Raw genomic sequence first — 25544 nt, 5'->3', positions numbered from 1 at the left:
ATTACAAGCCCCAGGAAATTCAATTCAAGATTATACATAAATTACAAACTACACCATATCAAAGGAGCAAATATGATAAAGACTGCTCTGGTACATGTTTAAAATGTAAGGAAAACGTGGGTAGGCCTACATATGTGCATCTAATGTGGCTCTGTCCAGAAATTCAGTTAAGAACCAAATTTCTATTATAACAGGGTTAAGGATGGAACTAGATCCCCTACAATGTATCTTGGGTTTACACCAAACGACACCTGAATTAAATAGATTCAAGAGAATCCTGAGTATCCTATGGTAGGCTACTGCGCTAGGTTGTCAATACTACAATGTTGGATCGAGGATGTTGTACCATCTGTGTGAAGTTGGCTCCACAATGTTCTGCAACTGCTCCGCTCACACATGTTCTCCATGGAGACATGGATGGATTCAAAACCAATTACTTTTAGCTTATTAATCGGTATGGAGTGGTTTACGGTGTCAGGAGCCTTTTGGCCCAGCATGACCAATGACCATGCTGCAGTATTTGCCAGGATCCACCTTGTGTTTGATGTGGTCGGTCAAATAAGGAATGTGTCAGTGGAATGGGATGTTCTGAAGCCAGATTTGTTCCATCACTTTCGAGATGGAGCTAAGAATAGAAATAGGGCGGTAGTTTCCGGGGTATAATTTGCTGCCTTTCATGTGCAGGGGGTTACTTTCGCAAGTTTGAAATCTTGAGGGACCTGTCCCTGTTTGATGGAGAGGTTTATTATGTGGGTGATGATTGGAGCAATGGAGACGTCCACGTAGCCTATGTGTGGTGTGTGCGTGCGTACGGGCGTTGGTGTGTGTGTGTGTGTGTGTGTGTGTGTGTGTGTGTGTGGGTGTGTGCGTGCGTGCGTGCGTACGTGCGTGCGTGCGTGTGTGTGTGTGCGTGTGCGTGTGCGTGTGCGTGTGTTTCGTAAGTTTGAAATCTTGAGGGACGTGTCCTTGTTTGATGGAGAGGTTTATTATGTGGGTGATGATTGGAGGCGCAACTGGAGACCGTGTGTGAGTGCGTGTGTGTGTGTGTGTGTGTGTGTGTGTGCGCGCGCGTGCGTGCGTGCGAGGTCTTTCAGACCGAGCCATCTCTTCTATACAGATCTTCACCAGCAGATGGCAGTAAGTAAGCATCAACCACGGGTTCCAAGGCTGCGCGCCAAACATGATCAACCCGGAAGTGTTTTCTTTCACGTTACATTGTTTTTTTTCCCCCACACGCAGCCCCCAGACTGCCCACAGTGCCCAGAGCTAACCATACCGCTACTTGCGTGTTTGATCTACTTCATTTTAATGTAATAATGGCTTCTTCTACTATGTTTTCAAGAAAAACACTGAAGTCATTCGTCACAAAGCGACTCTGTGCAGCCGCTGAGGAGATCTTTGTGGTGGTTGAAAGAATCATAACAGAATATGAGGACCAAGCGTTCAGCTCCAAACAACAGATTGAGAAGCAACAGAGAATCCTGGATGTGGTTTTAAAACCTCAAATCAAATTACACCGAACAGGTTAGTTCGTGACAGTTTAATAATAACTAGTAGTATTGTAGGTTATTGGATGAAATTGCTTATTGTGACATCTGATCGATTTGATGGTTGGATGGAATTGCGGGGGTTTGTCTTTTTTTGTGTTCATTAAAGAGGGAGCTATTAAAGAGCTGGAGAGACATGGGGAGGGCCAGAGCTAGCCTAAGATTTCAGACGACCAAAACGTTGCTCAGTAATTCTAAGTGAAGACTGTGGGACTGGGATCCCTTTTTCTCTACTTCTCCAGTTTTTCTTTTTAAATGAAAAGAACAAAGATACATAATGAATGAATAAATGAAAGAAAGAAAAAAGTAATTGAAAAACACGGCCCCTGACGTATTAGGAGGACCATAGAATCAAGGACGAGTGTTTTGAATCTAACATGGTTAAGATGTAGTTTGAAGTTATGAGCGGGGCAGCTAAAAGGAATATCAAATATCTAAATATACTGAATCAAGCAAACTGTCTGGGGTGTTCACAAAAGCCTGAGTAGACGATGAAATGACACAATCATTGTGAAATATCCCTATAACACATTTATTATTTTTGTTTTATATTTTTATTTTATGTGAACACCACGGTGTGGTCATACAGATACAAAAAAACAACACTTAGGACAACATGAAGACAAGTAAAACCAGAAACAACTAGAACTGCACTCTGTCAAGTGCCTACTTGCTTGTTGCACACAAGTAGGCCATAAATGGCCTACTAGTGCGCAAGCAGAGCGTGCAAGTACTGTAGACCGCTACAAACTTTCAAATCTCTTCCTCTCTGAAAGAACGTTTGCAATATTGAATTATTAGGTTTAGCTATTTACTATGTACCTTGCTTTTGGAGGAAAAAAAAGTAGTATTTTGAAGTATGGTAATGATTACTTATGCCTGTTATGGCAGTGGTGTCAGATTACATACAACATGTACATAGGGGCATTACCTTTAGTCCACCCCAGAGCCATCTAATAAAAGAGTTGCGACATTGAGGGGCAGAAAACAGCCTGGTCACGTGGTTCATGTACTCGCGCGAGCCCATAGACTCTAATCAGTCTAATGCATTCCGTAAACTTCCGGTTGTCCCTATGTGGAGCCTTCAATTAGGGACAAACCAATAGAAGTCAATGTAGAGCAGCCGCCATTGGACTGGCCCCATGAAGTGAACAGAGTTTGTGTAACTCTGTCTATACTCTATGGCTCTGGTCCACCCGACACTGAAACATGTCATCGTTACGTCACCATCGATAACCAATTATACCCTGGCATTGGTACATATATTCATCACGTCATATGTCTATAAAGGGGGGGAGAGCTCCAGACCCACAGGAACGCACCCAGGGTGCCGGCCCGATTCTTTTTTTACATTTTGAGGTCGGGCCTAAATGGGTTAAGCTGGGGTGCCAGGTTTTCTTATCTTATGGTCCCGCCCCATCCACTCCCACACCTTCCAAATAGCTATAACACATTTATAAACAAATATAGGGCAGTGGTTCTCAAAATGGGGTCCAGGTTCTTTGAGGGGGTTCAAAATGCACCCTTACAGGTCTGTAACCCTGAGAGTCTGTATAAATGTAACCAAATTGACCCTCCGTTCCATTTGTACACTCAGAGTTATGAGGGTCCTTGAAATTAAAAGGTTTGAAAACCACTGACTGTGCAGCTATAAGTCAGTAAAATAATAATGTAAATAGTACAGTAAGTATAAAACATTAGTGCGACATCAACTGAAGCATTACAAATATGATAATATGTAATTGAAATATTGTGTGATAAATGAATGGCATGGACTGACGATATCAGCATTTTAGGAAGTATCGGCAGCTTTGCAGTTAATGATACTTGTGACATTCTTGTTTTTGTGTAATTAACGTTTTTCATGTGCAAACATGTGAACTTCCTCATACCTGCAGACATCCCAGAAAAGCGACAACGGATCATCAAAAAAACGTTTGAAGTTGAAAATGAGGATGACGATGAAGATTTCCCAGGATTCCCTGCCTTAGGTAAGGAGCAAAGAACTTGTTTTATCCAGCAATTCCAGCTGGATAAAACAAGAGGGTTCTCTTGTTCTTCTCAATCTTGTCAGGCCGTGACCCCCCCAACAATTATTGGGGGGTTAATAGTTTGTCTAGCTCGGTTCCACAGATACATATTGTGAAAAATAGCAGATCTACATTGGCTATTTTCTTGTCTCTTTCTTATATTTGACAATTTGACCAGTTTTGTGTTGATTACTTTTGATGCAGTAATGGTCTTTAACCCATTTTGGGCGGGAACCCGTCTTGGTGTTAGCATTATGTTATGCTTTAGCTATTGAAAAATAGCAGATCTACAAGCTCATAGCGTGCCACCGAGTGGTGCGCTACGAGTTTGTAGGTCTGCTATTTTTTAAAAGTCGAAGAACGACTGACATAGAAACATAGCTTTTTCAGAAAACTATCAGGATGTAGAAGACTTTTTTAGAATCTGATCTCAGGTCAAAATGGGTTAAAATGTCTTAAAATTCATTTGGGAAATCATGTGAGAACCACTGCTCTATTGTGTTCATTATAAGAACTCACTCACTGTGTGTCAGAGGAGGGCTTATATGTTTTATTTTTTTAATGACGTACCTCCCCTTCAGGCGATGTCATGATTATAAAACGACATTGCAAAACTTCTGGAAAGTATCAAGCTTATGCTATGGGAAGGTTCTGGGTTATACCCTTCATAGTCGCAAAATAGCCATTAGACGTGCTCCCTGCTAACCATACCTTTTCTTTCCTCCTACATTTCCCACTGCCTCCTCCTGGGTGTAAAGACGATTCCCTTGAACACGAGGAGGGGTCCAGTCTGGGCCTGGAGGAACCACAGTCTCCTCTGCAGGTCTGCGGCCACTCTTATTTCTTTAAAAATCACACCTGTGTGAACTGAGTGGTGTAAGGTCTTATATAGAGCTGTGGTCTGACGTAATGTCTGACGCAATGAAATCACACCCGGGTGAACTGGGTGACCGTAGCAACCATGCTCATTTTTTTGAGCACAGACAGACAGACTAACAAAGCCAGTCGTAGGAGTGGTTTACACCACTCAAAAACACAACTAAAGACCTTTCTTTGATTGAGTTACCTTATTTTTTGAGCGGGGTTAACTGCTCCAACGTGTGGCTTTGTGTGCATGTCCACCCTGTGACGTCATGCTGTTGACATCATCAGACATCATCTTTCTTTTGCACTGCAACTATCTGTTATGTTTGAATTGCCTTGTTGAAATGTGCAGTACAAATAAAAGTGCCTTGCCTTGCCTCCACAGGGACAGGGGGAGACTGGATGGTCAACGTTAAGATTACTAGATGTGACGTCGAGGGACACTCTGTCAGGTAAAAACAACCACTTCTCCAAGAGTCCAATACCAACCAAGACATTCGGGACGAATCCGCTTTTGTTGAGTTGCAACTTCAGTCCCACTAAGACCACTTAAACCCTCTATATACTTGATAAAAACAGACATGTAAAGTGCGCCTTTAGTACACTCTTATTTCACTCTACACAAATCGATTTAGCCAAAATAGCAGATCTACAAACTCACAGCACGTTGCGTTGCAAGATGAGCTCGTTGTTAGTGCTGCCAACGAATATTCCATATTCGAATGAATATTCAAATGTAAAAAATAAAAGAATAATCGAATATTTTAAATTAAGATTCGAATTAAAAAAATAACAATAAAATTGCTGTGTGAGTTCTGACGAGACTCTGTGCCACGTAAACTAAAACAAAAATAAAATTAAGATAACTATGAATCATTCATTTGATCTCGCAAGACTCAAGAGAGTGCATTTCTCAGCCCCAACCGCGGCCCATACAGGACCGGACCATATAGATAAAGAAAGAGAAAGTTTTACAGCATATTATTCTGCAATATTCATATCATATTCATATTAAAATCATATACATTCGACATTCGAAATCATTCGAAAATTGTTCGAATACATGTGTACAATATTCGAATATCATTTTTGGCCAATTCTGGCAGCACTACTCGTTGTGTTGGTGCTGGGTGTTCAAAGTGGTTATTAAAAGTTGCGATAATATCGCTAATCACATTTTTGAGGGGCGCTAGCCCCTCCTAAGCCCAGCTTTCCGTGTTTGTGTAAACGGAAACATTGGCCAGAATGAGATGTATGATGATAAGAGCGCTCCTCACTTCATATGGGTGTGTTTTTTGTAACTCTCATATGGTCCATCCCTAGCTGACTTTACAGTCCAGGAGGATGCGTCGCTTCCAGAGATCAAAGAGGAACCAGAGGAGCTTCTCATCATTCCACAGATAGCTGACACGTCATCATCAACACTGACATCACTGGACAGGATGTCAGGTAAAAACTAATAAACCAATCTTCATTAGCAATCTGGGAACCCATTCTTTTTGCCCTGTGTCAATTATCTAATAGTCCTGGGCGCTACACCCCCTCTGCCAACCTGGGAAGAGCAACGGACTGACCTCATGCTTTCTTCCATGGAAGGGGAGTCCAAGCCGCTTCTTTTCACCTGACAGGGGGGAGGTTCCCCGGTTGGACGTAGCGCGTGGAAGGAACATGTTTTCTACCAGTTCCTTTCCCCTCCATCAGAGCCCTGGCTGGCCAGGGGGAGGCACTTTAGAGAATAGGATTACTGCATGTTTTTTTTGAGGGTGCCTACCCTTCTGGGATCTCAGATGGGATGCATAGCGCCACTCCAACGCGTGGCTTTGTGTGCTGATCTGACCTGAAGTTTGAAAAAAATACACGTAGATGTAGAAGCTCTCAGCGTGTTCCTGCTGCCAGCTTATACATCTGCTATTTAAAGAATTTGTTTGCAAAATCTCGAAAGTGTAAGAACTACTGATTTAGAAGGCATCTTTTATTATTATTATTTGCACCACACAAGCGGGATAAAATGGACCATGCTGTCAGCCTGTCAGTACACAGAAAAGAGGGTTGAGTGGTGGTGGTCGTTCAAAATATACTAAATGTGAATATTAACTATGAACAGCGTGCCAGTGCAACCAGTTAATTGGGACGAGTCCTCTTCAGTGTGGTGTAGTGTTGCAGGATCCTCCACCGATTCCCCCCCCCCCCCCCCCTTCTCTTCACACTGGGGCGCGTATGTTGGTCTGACGTACCAACAGTCCGACACATGCGTGGTTGGAACTTAAGACTCACCCGTGGCTCCCGACATGCGTTGCCAGTTAAAACTCACCGATGGCTTCCCTGTGAAGTTAGGGTTTGGTTTAGGGTGTCAGACTAATGCCTGTCGGACTGTCACACCACTGGTTCTCTTTGCGTAATTGGGCTTCTTCCTCCTCTGTGAAATCATTTTCTATAGTAAACGTCTTCCTGATCTCCTCTATGGTTTTTCCTTTGATCATGTTGGCCACCGTCTTGCAGGTGACATCTAATAAGCCTTTGATGTCCAAATAGTTGGCAGCCAGAATGAGTTCAAACAGTGTGCCTTGGTCCACTTTGAGGAACTCCTGGTCCCACACAGGAATGTCATCTGTCCTCTTCTTCTCCTCCTTGTTCTGACCATCCTCGTGGGGAGGGGAGTCGTCTTTGTGATGGGTGCACCACTGGGTCACCTTCTTGAGGATGGCAGCGTTTACATTAGAGAGTGGAACCGGATCATCATCGTCCATTCCCGAAATGTCTAACATTGTCTTGATGGTGACCGATTGTTTGGCTATTTCAACATCCACCTCGAAAATCTCTCCATCCGAACTTTGTAACTTTATTGTGGGCATATTTGTGAATTTTCAACTCGATGCTCAAAAGTCAATAGCAGGAGAAACAAGACGGGCAGCCAGCAAGCAATAAACAACCACACAGATTCAGAAGGAATCTTAATGAATAATGATTTTAGAGATTGTATCCTCAAAATATGAGTATTATATTTGAGGACGGAATGGTCCGCATGTATTGCGCGCTGTGATTGGCTGGAAGGTGTCATTCTGCGATGTGATTGGCTGAGAATCACATAACGGGTGTGCCACAGGGGACATCTAACTATAAATGTTAGATATCCCCTGTGTATGTGTGTACGTATGTCTGACGTCCACGTAACTCGAGAACTGTTTGCCCCACCGACTTCAAATAAGACACACGTTCCACAACCCCACAGGGAGTGCAGTGCCCGTTGTCGAGTTGCAAAAGGCCTTGGCCTGGGCTCTGGACAGGGCCCCTGCCCAGTGTCCATATGGAGCTGGCCTGTTCCGACATCATTCTGGTGTCTGCATAGACTCCATATTTGGGCATGCCTGACAAAGAACTCATATATAGGCATAAAAGGGACACAGAGCATACCTATTTACACGCAACTTGACAGTGGGTGCAGGGTCAATAAGGCAATCATGGAAGGGGGTAGACCATTCTTAGGCTTTATTAATTACTTGCGCGAGCAGAGTGCGCACATACTGTTTTCGGCTGCGTATGTCGGTGGCGTCGCTCGGCCAATCAGGGATTGTGTATTTTTGATGATGTAACTATGGTACGTTTCATTGGCTGGGTGATCGGCTGGGCATGTGTGTGTCTGGACAGGGTCCCTGCCCAGGTTCTGGACAGGGTCCCTGCCCAGGTTCTGGACAGGGCCCAAATTAGCCTATTGATCACACCTGATCACCTGTAGATCTCCATATATGGAGCTGGCCTGTTCTGACATCTGCATACACTCCATATGTGGGCATGCCTGACAAATAACCCCATATATGTGCATAAAAGGGACACATGCATAATAACTGGGTGGAGCGTGCATTTCCAACTTGCATCGTTCCAAGTATGGACTAGTTTGTAATAGGCCTTAGGCCTTAAAGGACCACTTCACCACTTTTCAACATCTCTTCATATAATTGGTCCTCACTAATGTTCATGATAAAACACCACAATTTTTTCCTACTCAGTCTGTGTCTCATAGGAGGGCTTTTGGCAGTTCGGACACCCGTCCACCAGTGACATCATCATTAGGCAGATTACTTTTTAAACAAGATTTGTTTTAAAATATATTTAGATTTTTATTATCGTGAGAACGATGGCTTCAACTTTTGTATTGCAACTTTTCAGGAAAAGAAAGCCTGCCGTTTCTATTAGCTTGGATTCACAATCGATGATGTCACTGGTGGACGGGTTTCTGAACTGCCCACAGCCTTCCTATGAGACACAGACTGAGTAGGAAAAAATTGTGGTATTTTATCATGAACATTAGTTAGGACCAATTATAGGAAGAGAAGTTGAAAAGTGGTGAAGTGGTCCTTTAATGCAGGGGTTCTCAACGTTTTTGGAAATGCTTTGGCAATGTCTCGGGACCCCCGCCCCGCCCCCTCCCGACCCCCAATATAAATTGACTGCTACAATAACCTTAACCCATTTTGGGCGGGAACCCCTTTTGGTGTTTTAAGCATTATGTTATAATTTAGCTATTGAAAAATAGCAGATCTACAAGCTCGTAGCGCGCCACCGAGTGGCGCGCTACGAGCTTGTAGGTCTGCTATTTTAGAAAAATCGTGAAAATAAAGTTTTTAAAAAAACTTTTTTTTTTTTTTTTAATAATTTGGGGACCCCCTAAAATAATTTGGCGACCCCCCGAGGGGTCGCGACCCACGGGTTGAGAACCCCTGCTTTAATGGAGTCGTATACATGGGCATGCAGGGCAATGGTTAAATCTATGGCACATGATACTGTATATATTTATAATTGTGTGTGCGCGTGTGTGATATTTCATCACTGTAAATTTTAACAGTTTATGTTGCACAAATCTAATGAACCACACGCCTGATGGCATGACCCATTTAGACCTGAGGCCGCCGATTCTTAAAAACGCCTCCTAAAGGTTTTTTCTGAAAACCTTCAAATTCTTATTCAAAAAATCACACCCGTGTGAACTGAGTGGTGTAAGGTCTTATATAGACTGATCAGCTGTGGTCTGACGTAATGTCTGACGTAATGAAATCACACCCGTGTGAACTGAGTGACCATAGCAACCATGCTAATTTCTTTGGTACGTACAAACACGTGGACACGTAAACTAACAAAGCCAGTTGTTGGAGTGGTTTACACCACTCAAAAAATTAAATATATTGCTATATGATGTGCAGCCAGTATTAAAGGTAAAACAACGTATAGGTAGCACGAGGTCTAAATGTGTTTCACAAAGTAGGATTATCAAGTTAGCTACACATATATAACCTTATAGCAGTGGGTTTCAACCATTTTCATTTCAAGTTCCATTAGTTGGCATTTGAGCTACAGACCACCATTTGTTGAGATTTAGCCTCTCAGACCCGAGACTAAAGAATATTTTGTTGTCTGTTATTTGTCCACAATTCCATGCTGTATTGAAAGATTTGAAACATTGATCAAAATAACAATTATTTTACATTCTCTAATTGTGTAGACTTCACTCTTGAGTGAGAGTGTTAAATGAAACCAAGTGGACCACTACGGGTCTATTTGGTTTCTTTTTCCGCCCTCAAGAGTTAAAGATCTACAGTATTATAATGGTCCATTTGGTTACCAACTCCCATCATTTAGCTGGAACCCTCTCAAGGACCACTGGTGGTCCCCGAACCACTTGTTGAAACCCACTGCAGTCCCGCCCCCTTTCACGACGACACCAGGCCCAGGAAATAATTCCCAATGCATTTTTCCCATAGACATTTCCAAAAGTATTTAAAGACGGTTACGCCACGGACAAAGCCAACTGGAGTTGGACCAAACAATAATTACAAAGAAGAAAAACAACAAAAAAAGTGTTTTCTTCTTTATAATTCCTTGTTCGGCCCAAAAAATTGTGTTTGTTGTCATGATTTATCACAACTCCAGTTGGCTTTGTACGGGGCTTAAAAGGTCTTTAAATAAATACTTTTTGAAAAGTCTATTAGGAAAATGAACGGGGAATCATTTCCTGGGCCCTGGTAGGGGGCGGGACTGCGACGCTCCATTGAAAAGCCTTCTCAGGTTACCGACATGTAGTATATGACTGGCTGAAAGCAGGATAAATGTGGACACTTATTACAATATTTGAAGCTTTTTATCCTTAACACATTGAGAGCCCACGCAAAACTGCCCAAAATCACTTTCACCTAGAAAATCCATTCACATTTTTTATAATTCAGCTGACTGTGGAGACACATGCTGGAACTTTTTACTTTGAAATGTTTTATAGTTTCTGAGTTATTTAATTTAAACGCCAAATGCATTCTCAATGGCGAAAAAAAAAGTGTTTTGATTTTTCTGATTTATTTTAATAAAAATAAATAAAAATAAAATAAAAATATATATATATATTTATTTTTTTCAAAGACGTCCACAGACGTCTTGGGCTATGCACGTGCGGTAATACCCAGGACGTCCACAGACGTTTTGGGCACAAAATGTGTTTTAATAGAGAACACTAAGTGAACTATCGCTACTTCAGACTTCAGATTTAGGCTGTGCAGCTCAGGAAGGATGCACTCACTCCACTCACAATGGCTGTGTGGAAGATTGGTGAATGTAATGAAAGGGAATGTGCTTTGGATGAAGGCAACATCGCGGACAATGATATATGAATTTGGAGGTCCTTGGCACGAAGAGAACTACTGCTAATAGAGGACCGAAGTCCTTGTGTTCAAAGTCATAAAAACACATTTTCCGATTTAAAAACAAAAAAAGAAAAAAACATTGAATTTCTCATCAGCTGTCAGCACCCTCCCAGACACTGACTCCAACGCTACCACTGCTTCACCCGGTTGGCCAATCTACGTCATGACGCCAGTGGAACCTCAGCCACAGATGGTAAGTAAACTATGTGACAGGTTCCACTGTGGCCCCTTTTCCACCAAAAGAACTTTGGTTCTAGAACTGGTTCCGTTCTACATTCTTGGAACCTTGGTGCTTACACGCAACCGGCAGCCATTTTTTTGGTTCCTGTTCCGAACCAACATTTAGGGTTCCTAAGTACCAATTCATTTTCAGTCGAAACACTCTGAACTGGTTCAATATTAGGTGGAAAAGGGGCCTGAGCCTACCTATGGCACCGTTATTTCAAACTTTTACCTCCATTACGATTAATGAATGATTATTGTAAATACTGAAGCAGTTTGTAGCTCAGCTATTTATTGCTATTTTTGGACGCCACCGGCAAAGTATAATATAGGGTTGAGTGGTTAATCAGAATAATTGATTAAGTTCGAATTTTGACGCATCGTTTTGATGATGTATAAGAAATAAAAATACATATATTCTTGAATAATGACTTACATGAGGGGGGGGGGGGGGGGTTGTGTGGCATCGTGTCATATCGTGTATATTTCCCCAGGATGTGGAGGACGCGGATGACGAGGATGTGGACGTGGATGACGAGGATGTGGACGACGAGGATGTGGACGACGAGGATGACGAGGATGTGGACGACGCGGATGACGTGGATGTGGACGATGTGGACGACGTGGATGTGGACGATGTGGACGTGGACTATGTGGATGTGGTCGACGCGGATGGCGTGGATATGAGCCCGGTGCCGGGCATGGAGTGCGTGGACAGGCTGGCAGAGTGCCTGGTGGGGCTGAGGACCCAGACGGGCCCCTCGCTCAACTACAAGCAGACCTGCGCCGTCACGGAACTGTGGCTGAACCTCCGGCCCTACGACCAGGTCCGGGTGTCCTTCTCGCCCCTGGCATGCAACAGGCCGGGAGCCCTGTGGCCGGACTGTGGCCGCCTGGTGGCGTCCGTCCTCGGCAAGCTCTGCGACATCCACACGATTCAGAAGAAGTACAACAACCACGACGGCAGCGGCTGCTACATGCTGAAGTGGGTGCCGGTGCTCAGGGACTACAAGAAGATCCGGAATCATCTCCGGCGCACCGGCGCGGTCATGCCTAGTGGCAGTAACCTGACGCTGTTTGATGTCGACCAGCTGACGTTCTTCGACTGGCACGGGCAGCGGACGCGGATGCAGCGATCTAGCGTCCATCTGCAAGGGTTGACTGCAGGAGTAACCACGGTCTCCTCGGGTCAGGTGTTCCCTCCACAAATCTCGCACATGTCTCAGGCGAGTCAGGTGTTCCCTCCACAAATCTCGCACATGTCTCAGGCGAGTCAGGTGTTCCATCCACAAATCTCGCACATGTCTCAGGCGAGTCAGGTGTTCCATCCACAAATCTCGCACATGTCTCAGGCCATTCAGTTGTTCCCATAGAGTTAGATTTCTCCTCTCATCCACTTGCATTGAGTTGCTCACCCAGCGCATGAGGCCTTCTTCCGGGTTGGAAACAGTGCATTATGGGATTGCTTATGGGCCATACGTGAACACGCTGGGCCGCTGATATCATTGCGCGCGTTCACGTATGGAGTATGCCGTTCACGTATGGAGCATGGCGTGTGATAATCCGGTTGAATTATTCCTTTGGTACGGCGACTGCGGCAGCGGGCCCGGGAGAACAATAACGCGACACGAGACAGTATCACGCTAAAGGTTCACAAAGTTTATTACACAAACAGGAACATATATAGTGCTTGATCATAATGAAGTGACAACAAGATATGAGACATAGAAACGTGACATGATAATGACTAATGCAGCAAGGCTGACCTTGCTGGTGCTGAGATGTCTCTCGTAGCCTATCCATAAAGTATGCTACAGTACAGGCAGTACACAATACATATCAAGTACACTATCTCAAGTTCAAGTACACAGACTAAGATGTACATGGGCAACTCGTGATATAACATTATGTGCTTCCACAAAAGCATACAGTAAGACCCACCCTTCTAATTCTTCACCCAAGTCTATATATATTTATATATAATCAGGATTCAAATTCAAAAGTAGCAGATTTACAAGTTGGAAACGCTACTTTTGATGCTTTTGTGCGATGCTGTAGTACGATCAAGTAGAACATTAATTCACGAAAACAAAACAAAAAACTATAAAGTATAGAGATAAAAGGTTTCTGCCTGACGGCAACCATAACAACACACAGGTGTTCCCGGCTTGAAAGGTAGAACAACACTTACATTGGGATGGGCCAGAAATAGTCCATTAGCCGTTTTTGAGGATTTTAAAAATATTTTTTTTTTGAGGGCCGCTAGCCCCTCCTTTTTTTTGCCAGGCTATACTTCCATCCAAAGGCAGACCACAGTAACTACATTTTAGACTTAAGAGTATGCAAATAATACTATAGTAATAAAATAGTAATTATGTATTTGTCTGTTCTTCATGTACCATTCTTATGTTAGCCTAATGTACGGTGATCATTTACCATTATGTTAGCCTAATGTACGGTGATCATTCAACATTATGTTAGCCTAATGTACGGTGATCATTCACCATTATGTTAGCCTAATGTACGGTGATAATTTACCATTATGTTAGCCTAATGTACGGTGATCATTCACCATTATGTTAGCCTAATGTACGGTGATCATTCACCATTATGTTAGCCTAATGTACGGTGATCATTCACCATTATGTTAGCCTAATGTACGGTGATCATTCACCATTATGTTGGCCTAATGTACAGTGATCATGTAGGATTGTTATGTCGGCCTAATGTACAGTGATCATGTATGATTGTTATGTTGGCCTAATGTACAGTGATCATGTATGATTGTTATGTTGGCCTAATGTACAGTGATCATGTATGATTGTTATGTTGGCCTAATGTACAGTGATCATGTATGATTGTTATGTTGGCCTAATGTACAGTGATCATGTAGGATTGGTATGTCGGCCTAATGTACAGTGATCATGTATGATTGTTATGTTGGCCTAATGTACAGTGATTGTATGAACAAGAACAAATGGATGAGGATACTCTATACCAGAATAAATGATTTTTCCCCCCACTGTTGAAGCTTGTGTTTTCTTTAATGGTTAACTTAACATAAACCTAAAAGATTAACATATGCTACTGATTTTGTTTCATTTATGAAAATGGGTTGATACTAGGCTAGTTACTGTAAGCTAGGATGGTGACATTTCTGCTATGCAGAACAACGGTCTGAAGGATTATCTTAAGAACCCTTAGATTTTATTTCCCACAACTGCAACAGGAATTGTAAGCGACTGAGACTAAGGTGGTCTTTACACGAGAATGGTGTTATAGAAAACGGCAAAATAAAGTATCGTTTGCTGGTGTCCGTTTAGACGAGAACGGTGTTTTCAGGAGGTGAAAACGCAACAAAGTGAAACCACCTCCCAGAGTGGAAATCTTTGAGAACGCCGTTTCCTATGGTCTCCATATAAACAGGCAAAACGGTGAATCCGCAAAACGTATGACATCATGGCTCACGTTGGCTCAAACAAAAATGAGAACGCAACGGGACTTTGCCGTTTTATCTGGAGATGGTCGCCGTGTAAAAGAGGCATAACTAAACTACGTAAGTCGCTGAGAGGTGATGAGATGAGCCTCATGAACTCATGATGAACTCTGCAAACAAAAGGAATTCACTGGGTCCAAACAATGCGTTTTAGGGGTTTATTAAAGAAACAAATAACTCATACGGTGCTCAAATGTAAGGTAAAGTAACCACAGCGTTCAAAGTAAATCAAATAAAGCGGTCAATAAAAATGATGTCGTCCCACACACCCCCTCTCTCACTGTGTGCCAAGCAGGTGAACAGGTGATGTTTTGAGGTCCGCCCCTATGCCCGTCAATCAATCAACACCAGTGACAGCCCATTTATTTCATTGACCAAATATAAAACCTAACGATTAACCAATTAATGGCTCCTACAGTAATACAAAATTAAGACTTGAGGCTGATTCTACAAATGTCTTCTAACAGTTTTCTTAAAAAACGTATGTTTCTATATCAGTGGTGCTCAAACTTTATCATGTCAAAGTCACGCAGAAAAATTAAAAGAGAAAGATACACCGAAGACGGCAATGACTTGGAGCAGACGTGGGGAGCTCTGCCGGGGCGAAAGTCACGAAGAAAAATTAAAAGAGAAAGATTGTCGCCCGTGATCGACGAGCTGTCCCACGACATGAAATCATCGAAACATCTGAAATCGGAAGAACAAACTCCGGCCACGAGGACTGATAAAGGGGTAAAGGCTCTTTATTGTACATTCTGTGGCAATACATTTGCTTTAAATTCAGGTCTGAAGACCCACGTGATGATGGGAGGGAGGGATTGAGGGTTTTCTTTTTGTCTGTTTTTTTCTTTTCCTTTTTTGTTTTTCATAAAAGAAAAAATGTATACTGTACCAATTATATCATAATTTATATAAAAACGTATTTGACAAAAAAAAGAAATGACTAAACCTGCATACCTATGATGTCACATGGGTAGGCAGGTTGGTGAACAGCCCTGTGTGTGTGTGTGTGTGTGTGTGTGTGTGTGTGTGTGTGTGTGTGTGTGTGTGTGTGTGTGTGTGTGTGTGTGTGTGTGTGTGTGTGTGTGTGTGTGTGTGTGTGTGTGTGTGTGTGTGTGTGTGTGTGTGTGTGTGTGTGTGTGTGTGTGTGTGTGTGTGTGTGTGTGTGTGTGTGTGTGTGTGTGTGTGTGTGTGTGTGTGTGTGGGGGTTGGTGTACTGACCATGGTATTACTGTGCTTAACTGACCAGCCAACTGGCCTGACCTGAACTCCACAGAGAATCTAGGTTGTATTGTCAAGAGGAAGGTGTGAGACACTAAATTCAACAAAACAATTGAGTTTAAAGCTGCTATCAAAGCAAATCTGGGCTTCCATAACACCTCAACAGTGCCACAGGCTTATAATCATTGGCCGCTGCAGTTCATTCTAGCGACCTGTATCGCAATGTAAGGGAGAGGTCAAGTGTAAGTGCGGAAGAGGCACGCTGTGTCGCTGCCACTCGAGTGACTACTGGCCAATCAGCAAGTCTTTTCCAGGATTTATCAATTCAATCCAAAGGAGCTTTATTGTCATGAGAAAACAAACGTTTACATTTCCTCTGATTGGCCTACCGAACGTCACGTTCTGTGACTCGCGCGGATGCATGGCAAACTTCCGCATGTGTCACTTAAGCTTGCCTCCTCTCGAGGTACAGACGTCCCAGAGCCGAAGGAGGCGTCTACATTTCTATGTCTATGGTAGGCAGTAGATCGGCAGATTTTTCCGGTACTGGTATCAGAAAAACAACTCTAGTTCCGTTGCTACGTTGTTGAGATCTACCCGGTGCTTGTATGTTATGATCGGATAAGCGCAAAGTTGTTGTTTATTAAGATAAATCATTGGAATTTTCATTGTTTTTTAATCTTTGGCATTTTCATACTTTTTTCAGGCGCTTACACAGAGACAGAGAGACAGGAATCAAATGGACCGGTGGTGAAGAGTGGCAAAGGCCGGTCCCGAGGCCGGCCCCGAAAGGTTTACCGAGGACGGCCCCGAGGGCGGCCCCTAGGATCCAACAACCTGGACAGCTGCGCTAGGACCAACGCCCCAGGATATGTGCGCCGCCCGGGCAGCCACCCAATCTACCCGATTTCCCAAGGTAAGAGCAAAGTTAACTGACCTAAACGTAATTTAACTCTGAGAGTTGAATTAACCTGCAAACCACTTAACCCATTAAGACTGAGTTCGACAAATTCCTTCTAAATCAGTACCTTTTTGTACCAAAGACCCCCAAGATATGTATTTCTGGACCCTCAATAATTATTATACACTTTCAAGATCTTTCAAAAATGTAAAATAAAAAGCAGATATATAAGCTTGCAGCGTGGCATGAAGCGACGTACTCTGAGCTTGTACATCTGCTATTTTTGAGAACCACTGTCCTAAATCCTAAATTCTAGAGACCTAGATTCTAGAGACAGCGCCAGGCCATGCCATCCAGGTACTGTGCCATACTGTACCAGACTGTACTGTAACATACTGTACCGTACCCTGCTGGTGTGTGTGTGTGTGCGTGCGTGCGTGCGTGCGTGCGTGCGTGCGTGCGTGCCCACCCAGTGGAACACCCAGTGGAACTGGGTGTGGCCTAAAATGTGATGTGTAATCTGTAATGTGCATCACCGTGAAATGTTGCGCAATAACATGGTATTTCATGCAAATGCAAACTGTACAGTAATTATGACAGTTGCACGGATGTGTGCAAATGGAGTGGTTTGGTAGAAGAGAAGGCGGACTAAGGTCAATGGATGAACAGGCGCAGGGCTTTCAATTAGTGTGGCAAGTTACTGAAAAAATGATGTTGCTCTCTTTCGGGATCCGCACGTAATTCAGACGGAGCATTTGACATGCGCTGCTCCTGTGCTTGCGGTTATGGTTAGGGTTTGAGGTAGGTTGTCGGATCAATGACTAGTCTGAACTAAGTACTGCACCCCTCTCTCTCTCTTTCTCTCTCTCTTTCATGTTTTCATGTATCATGTTTTTTTTTCTCCCCTTTTTTCCCGCCCAGTGACAGAGAGACAGGAAACAAACAGACCGGTGGTGAAGAGAGGCAGAGGCCGGCCCCGAAATGTCTACAGAGGACGGCCACGGCCAGTGACAGAGAGACAGGAAGTATTACATTGGAATAACATTGACTCGCTGCACCTTCCCGCGTGTAAAGAGGAACCGCAGGAGGAGAGTGACTCCAGCCTGGACTGTGGAACGTCACGACCACCCGGTGAGGAGCAGCTGCTCTGCCCTCTGTCGTACCACTCTGACACCGACGACAGCGACGACTGCGACGACTGGGAGCAGACGTGCCAAGCTCAGCCGGTACGAAAGTCACAAAGAAAAGTTAAAAGGGAAAGATACACCGAAGACGGCAATGACTTGGAGCAGACGTGGGAAGCTCTGCCGGGGCGAAAGTCACGAAGAAAATTTAAAAGAGAAAGGCCGCTGTCCGTGATCGACGAGCTGTCCCACGACCTGAAATCATCGACACATCTGAAATCGGAAGGACAAACTCTGCCCACGAGGACCAATAAAGGGGAAAAGGCTCTTTATTGTACATTCTGTGGCAAGAAATGTGCTTCAAATGCAGGTCTGAAGACCCACGTGATGATTCACACAGGGGAAAAACCTTATGGCTGTAGATTTTGTGACAAGCGCTTTCGTCTAAAGGGTAACGCGAAAGGACACGAAAGGACTCATACCGGGGAAAAACCCTATAGTTGTGCATATTGTGGCAAACGCTTTACCCAGAAAGGTAATTTGAAAATCCACACAAAGAAATATTGTGGAAAAGACCTCTTCTCTTCACCAAAGATAGAAGATCCACAAGCTTAACGTGACGTGTTTTGAGCTTGTAGATCTGCTATTTTTGGCAGATGTTCCCAGAATAGGCATGCTGGGGTTCAAGTGGTTACATTTGAACATACCTGTGGTCAATTATGGACATTGATGCCAAAGGGGAAAGCATCTATTTGTGTATTTTTATATCGACTTTGAGAACCACTGGTGTAGCAGTGTTTCCAGTGAGCCAACATGAACAATATCAGCACCCTGACTCTGTTCGACCAGAATGGAACAGAGCCTTCATCTCACCTTTAGCAAAGCCCCGCCCTCTACCACTTAGACACTCCCACTTGGACACTTTCCAGCCGGGCTCATTCATTCCAATGTAAATATCATGGATTTTACACATTAAATACTGGTTCATTTTTGGAAATCTCTTCCAAATCTGTCAACAAGGTCTGCCATATACACTGTAAAAATATGTGTGTGACATTTATTTTTTTATTTTTTTATAGGAAAACTATTAGTGGAGAGGTTTGTCTAACCCTTGAAAGATCTCGTCACTTACACACTGTAATGAAATGTACTGTTACGTTCAGATGGGTGGGCCTTACACACTGTAATGTAATGTAGTGTTACGTTCAGATGGGTGGGCCTTACACACTAATGTAATGTAGTGTTACGTTCAGATGAGTGGGCCTTACACACTGTAATGTAATGTAGTGTTACGTTCAGATGGGTGGGCCTTAGACACTGTAATGTAGTGTTACGTTCAGATGGGTGGGCCTTACACACTGTAATGTAGTGTTACGTTCAGATGGGTGGGCCATACACACTGTAATGTAATGTAGTGTTACGTTCAGATGAGTGGACCTTACACACTGTAATGTAATGTAGTGTTACGTTCAGATGAGTGGGCCTTACACACTGTAATGTAATGTAGTTTTACGTTCAGATGGGTGGGCCTTACACACTGTAATGTAATGTAGTGTTACGTTCAGATGGGTGGGCCTTACACACTGTAATGTAGTGTTACGTTCAGATGGGTGGGCCTTACACACTGTAATGTAGTGTTACGTTCAGATGGGTGGGCCTTACACACTGTAATGTAATGCAGTGTTACGTTCAGAGTGGGCCTTACACACTGTAATGTAATGTAGTGTTACGTTCAGATGGGTGGGCCTTACACTGTAATGTAGTGTTACGTTCAGATGGGTGGGCCTTACACACTGTAATGTAATGTAGTGTTACGTTCAGATGAGTGGGTCTTACACACTGTAATGTAATGTAGTGTTACGTTCAGATGAGTGGGCCTTACACACTGTAATGTAATGTAGTGTTACGTTCAGATGAGTGGGCCTTACACACTAGTGTTAAGTTCAGCTGGGTGGGCCACGGTGCATTTGGAAATCCTCTGTGGACAGATGTTTTGTTAATGTGTGTTTTTTTTGTCAATAAAGATTATATCAAAACAGAAGGCATCTTCTCATGGTTTGTGAAAATATTAGGTTTAATATATTTGGGCTAATTTCCCAGGCCTTGATGGTTATATTGATAGTATGTTCTTAAGTTCTTAAACTTAATTCAGCTAATCACATTGGAGCTATTTCTGTGTGTAATAACACTGTTTCAGGTACCTTTAAGCCTAAAACCTAAGACCTAAAACACTAATGAAAACAAATGCTTAGAAAATAAATTGATTTTGTCGTCGTCTAAAGCTGATCACATTTCTCAAATATATAATCTTTGAATCTGATTGATCTTCTCTCCCTTCAACATGAATGTTCCGGCATCGTCGCCACCATTTGGAGTCACGGACTGCGATAAGGCACACATTTCATATTTCGCCAAGCAGGTGAACACTGAACAGGTGATGTTTTGACGTCCGCCCCTATGCCCGTCAATCAATCAACACCAGTGACGGCCCATTATTTCATTGACCAAATATAAAACCTAACGATAAACCAATTCATGGCTCCTACAGTAATACAAAATTAAGACTTGAGGCTGATTCTACAAATGTCTTCTAACGGGTTTCTTAAAGACATATGTTTCTATATCAGAGGTGCTCAAACTTGATCATGTCAAGGACCCCCAAAATCATATGTATTTGTATTCCAGCGACTCCCAGAAATAAAGATTTGAGTTCAAAATGTTCACTTAAATATATATTGTATTCAATGATTTTGCACAAATTTTCAGGATTTTTCAAAAATAGCAGATCTACAATAAGGGTATGTGCTATGAGCGTATATTTGCTATGTATTTATATATTAAAATTGGTCAAAGTGGTTCAATGTTTAAATGACCCGGTTTTAATGGGGTGTTTAATAAACAATATCTTTTGAAATCTCATTTGAAATGATCAAACCTTTTTCTCCCACTTTTGAGAGACCTTCATCTCTTCTGAGGCTGATTCTAAAAAAGAAAAGGTTTCTAAATCCTAACAGTTTTCTGAAAAACCTATGGTTCTATGTCAGTGGTGCTCAACCTTTTCCATGTCAAGGACCCCCATCTGAAAATATGTTGTTTCAGGGACCCCCCAGAAGCAAAGATTTGAGTAAAAACTGCCTGTCTGTGTCCCACATAAAAATCTCTGATCTCTGTCTGCCTGTGTGAGTGTAAGGCCCCATTTACACTGGCAGCCAAATCCAGCCTGAATCAGATCTGAGCCGCATCCAGATTGGAATCTGATTTGTTTAAATGAGTCATGTGCCAATCAGATTTCAATCTTGATGTGGCACAGATCTGATTCAGGCTAGATTTGTCTGCCAGTGTAAATGGGGCCTTAGAGAGTGCAAACTGACTGTGAAAAGTGGACTGGTTAAGTAATCAATTGGCAGGTGTGGGGTTGCCATGGCAATCAATTGGCTGAGGCAGTGTCTGGAAATTGCACAGGTGAGAGGAGTTGGCCTCATTAGGCCCACTGGCAGAGCCTTTTGTGGTGTTTCTGGACAACGGTGTATGCCACCGACTCGAGGTCGGGCACCGCACTCCCTGCGGGGGTGTGGAACGCGTGTGTCGGTGCAGGGGGCAAACGGTTCTCGAGTTACGTGCATTACAACCGCACACACACGCACACACAGAGACATGGCGCATTTATAGTATTATGTCCCTTCGGTCACTCAATATGATCTTGTTTTTCCATTATCTCAGATACCAACATGACTTGGTTCTCCTTCTTTAGCAATTGAAGAACATACCACAAGGGGTCATCAAGCATGCCATTTCACTGCTGTATGTTGGTGAAGAACCTGGCTTGCTTTTCTCTCACCAAAGCTTGCACCGAAGGCAGTCCTGCTTCCAACAGGCAGGTTAAGTTAGGTGTAGTAAACCTCACCCCAAGTATGGATTTCACTCCAGACATGTAGAGAGTTTCTGAGCTGATCCTCAAAAACCTTATGTTTTACACAGAATGGAGCATCATAGTTGGTGGACAGGAAGATAATCAGTTTGTTTAGGTGCTTTACATGTAGGGCAAGTGAGTTTCGGGCATTTCCATCTTCAGCAGTGAAGATGGCTCCAAGATTCACAATGCCTCACTGTAAGGGAAGCCAGCTGAATAGGTTGTCTGTCTTTATCAGATTCCAATATAGCCATAAACTTGGTTTTACTTTCATTAACAAGCATGCCATATTCATCACAATATTCCTCCAGATATTTCGGTTTTTCAGGCAGCCTTCCCTTGACGTTGCCAGGATAACAGTGTCATCCATTAGCATTAGGAAACCATCTTCTCCACACTGTTCCATCTTTCTGATGAGCATGTTGACAAACATTACAAACAGGAAGCAGGATGTAGGGGATCCTTGCCTCACTCAGTCCGGTGGATGCTGGTATTGTGGTGGAGCCCAGGATACTTGCTGTCACACTGTACTGTACACATACTGTACATTGACATCAGGGACAAGATCATAGTAACTCCACACCCCAGGCTCTTTAATACTTTGAACAGTTTTCCTCTTGGCACCCTGTCGTAGGCTTTGGAAAAGTCAAAAAGGCAACATACCGTTTCAGCTTCTTTCTGACACAATGTCCAATTATAAGCCTAAGTGCCACAATGTGTTCTATGTAGCTTCTTCTATAGGTTGAGCTCCTGCCTGCTCTCGGAATGGCTTATGCTAGCACATCAGTCTGTTATTAAGCACATATAGTCATATACTTTTGCTGCACTATTGATCACACTTATGCCCCGGTAATTGTCACAAACTCACAATCAAGTCAGTTACACTTCTTAAATAACATGATCAGTCTAACAGGGGCCCACTACATCAGCAATTAAGTTGGCATGGGAAAATTAGTTGGGGACTCAAATTTCAGATGAGCTCTGGGAAGATAAAGTTGTTTTGATGAATCTTTGGCATTTTCATTGTTTTTTAGGATTTATCTTTATATTTTCATACTTTATTCAGGTGCTTACACGGAGACAGAGAGACAGGAAACAAATGGACCGGTGGTGAAGAGAGGCAGAGGCCAGTCCCGAGGCCGGCCCCGAAAGGTGCCCCGAGGACGGCCCCGAGGGCGGCCCCCAGGATCCAACAACCTGGACAGCTGCGCTAGGACCAACGCCCCAGGATATGTGCGCCGCCCGGGCAGCCACCCAATCTACCCGATTTCGCAAAGTAAGAGCAAAGTTAACTGACCTAAACGTAATTTAACTCTGAGAGTTGAATTAACCTGCGAACCACTTAACCCATTAAAACTTGAGGCCGATTTGACAATGCCTTCTAAATCAGTAGTTCTCAAACCTTTTTGTACGCCACGGACCTGGACCACGGATATGGAATAGTTTTGTAGAAATAAAAATAGCAGATATACAAGCTTGCAGCGTGGCACAAAGCGACACTCACTCACTCTCTCTCTCTCTCTCTCTCTCTCTCTCTAATATATATATATATATATATACAATTTTTTCAATAAAAAATTTCTAAAATACCCGCTTTTAATGGGTTAAGTATTACATTGCAATAACATTGCTATGGATTCTCACAGTGCAGTATTAGTTCCCTTCAACTATACCACAGGTGCAAAGCACGGCGTAAACGCTGCATGGGGAAAACGTAAAAGGTTCAAACATTTCATGTTTTTTTCTCCCCTTTTTGCCCACTAGACGCGCCGCACCTTCCCACGTGTAAAGAGGAACCGCAGGAGGAGAGTAACTCCAGCCTGGACTGTGGAACGTCACGACCACCCGGTGAGGAGCAGCTCCTCTGCGCCCCTCTGTCGTACCACTCTGACACCGGAGACAGCGACGACCGCGGCGACTGGGAGCAGACGTGCCAAGCTCAGCCGGTACGAAAGTCACAAAGAAAAATTAAAAGAGAAAGATACACCGAAGACGGCAATGACTTTGAGCAGACGTGGGAAGCTCTGCCGGGGCGAAAGTCACAAAGAAAAATTAAAAGCGAAAGATCGTCGTCCGACGAGCTGTTGGAAGAACAAACTCCGCCCACGAGGACTGACAAAGGGGTAAAGGCTCATAGAGGCTTTTATTGTACATACTGTGGCAAGAAATGTTCTTCAAATGCATGTATGAAGATGCATGTGATGATTCACACAGGGGAAAAACCCTTTGGCTGTAGATTTTGTGACAAGTGCTTTCGTCAAAAGGGTAACGCTAGATTACACGAAAGGACCCATACTGGGGAAAAACCCTATAGTTGTGCATTTTGTAGCCAACGCTTTAGCCTTAAAGGTAATATGACAACCCACATAAAGAAATGTTGTGGAAAAGAACTCTTCTCTTCACCAAACATAGAAGATCCACAAGCTTAACGTGTCGCGTTTTGAGCTGGTAGATCTGCTATTTTTGGCAGATGTTCACCTCAGAATAGGCATGCTGGGGTTCAAGTGGTTACATTTGTAGAGCATATCTGTGGTCATAATATGGACATACCTAACAATAGATCATGCCAAAGAGGGTAACACATCCATTTGTGTATTTTTGATACAGGTTTAATGTCTGTCTTTAATTCAATGTTTGTTTTGTAAACGCCATTGACAATGAAGGGAAAATGTACGTCATAATGTGCCTCATTACGTCATATTGTCTCTTTATTGTTAATGGCGTTTAATGTTTGTGTTGGCACCGTTTGTTTCACATCACCATTACATCACCTAATGAACATGAGTTAGACCCCTCACTTCACACGGGTGTGATTTTTCTATCAAAAATCCCTCAAAGGCCAATCTTAATTACTTGGAACCCCCTCAATGAACCGTGAGGGTCCCTGGAGCACACTTTGAGTGTTTCCAGTGAGCCAACATGAACAATATCATCACCCTGACTCTGGGGGGTTCTCAACATTTTCTGGGTCAGGGCCCACTTGGAAAATCTCAAGTCACACATGCACACACTCAGATGGGTGGGCCTTACACACTGTAGCGTTAAGTTCAGTTGGGTGGGCCTTACACACTAGTGTTACGTTCAGATGGGTGGGCCACGGTGCATTTGGAAATCCTGTGGACAGATGTTTTATTCATGTGCATTTATTTTGTCAATAAAGATGATTTCAAAACAGACGGCATCTTCTCATGGTTTGTGAAAATATTGGTTTTAATATATTTTGGGCTAATTTCCCAGACCTAGTCTTTGCTATATGTTGATGGTTATATCTTGAACAGTTAATTGATGGTTAATATACTGGTTTAATATACTGGTTAATTGGTTTGATATACTGGCATACTGCATGCCATGAGAGTTTATCAATTCAACGTATTTCAGCTGATCACGTTGGAGCTGTTTGTGTAAGGGACAATGTATGGCTGGGTGGTCAGGGTGATTTATCTATCACCAGTTCACCACCCAGACATACAATTTTATCCTGATTATTACACGGCTACTTAATAAACAAATTATTCGCCGATTGACCAATCAGAATCAAGCATTCAA

The 25544-nt window shown here is 43.2% G+C and overlaps 2 protein-coding genes across 6 annotated transcripts; one reads left to right on the top strand and one right to left on the bottom strand.

Annotated features, from left to right (window-relative positions):
• Positions 1 to 1185: 1185 nt before the first annotated feature.
• On the top strand, positions 1186 to 25124 carry LOC306926650 (uncharacterized protein). Of its 5 annotated transcripts, none has more exons than XM_079506028.1 (7): positions 1186 to 1524; positions 3446 to 3538; positions 4336 to 4400; positions 4827 to 4893; positions 5765 to 5890; positions 23065 to 23274; positions 23763 to 25124. In XM_079506028.1, the coding sequence occupies exons 1-7, from the start codon at positions 1317 to 1319 to the stop codon at positions 24425 to 24427; spliced, it is 1434 nt and encodes a 477-aa protein (XP_079362154.1). In that variant the 5' UTR covers positions 1186 to 1316; the 3' UTR covers positions 24428 to 25124. The 5 variants fall into 5 exon arrangements, with proteins under 5 accessions (XP_079362154.1, XP_079362153.1, XP_079362150.1 ...); XM_079506027.1 differs by lacking the exon at positions 23065 to 23274 and adding an exon at positions 16770 to 16979 and having other exon boundaries at positions 23763 to 25119; XM_079506024.1 differs by lacking the exons at positions 23065 to 23274; positions 23763 to 25124 and adding exons at positions 16770 to 16979; positions 17886 to 20119.
• LOC306927246 (S-phase kinase-associated protein 1-like) lies at positions 6784 to 7303 on the bottom strand (the record flags this gene model as incomplete). Its single annotated transcript, XM_079506956.1, has 1 exon — positions 6784 to 7303. The coding sequence occupies exon 1, from the start codon at positions 7291 to 7293 to the stop codon at positions 6784 to 6786; it is 510 nt and encodes a 169-aa protein (XP_079363082.1). The 5' UTR covers positions 7294 to 7303.
• Positions 25125 to 25544: the final 420 nt, after the last annotated feature.

The sequence above is a fragment of the Electrona antarctica genome, assembly GCF_951216825.1.
Source record: "Electrona antarctica genome assembly, chromosome: 7".
In the NCBI taxonomy this organism is placed as follows: Eukaryota; Metazoa; Chordata; class Actinopteri; order Myctophiformes; family Myctophidae; genus Electrona; species Electrona antarctica.
Note: the sequence above shows the minus strand (reverse complement) of the source record. Positions and strands in the feature narration are given on the sequence as shown.

Excerpts from the sequence above, each read along its gene's own strand:
- LOC306926650 (XM_079506024.1), top strand. The coding sequence starts at position 1,317 with ATGGCTTCTTCTACTATGTTTTCAAGAAAAACACTGAAGTCATTCGTC. Across the intron at positions 4,401-4,826 it reads AACCACAGTCTCCTCTGCAG|GGACAGGGGGAGACTGGATG; the intron begins GTCTGCGGCCAC and ends TTGCCTCCACAG. Across the intron at positions 16,980-17,885 it reads AATCTACCCGATTTCCCAAG|TGACAGAGAGACAGGAAACA; the intron begins GTAAGAGCAAAG and ends TTTCCCGCCCAG.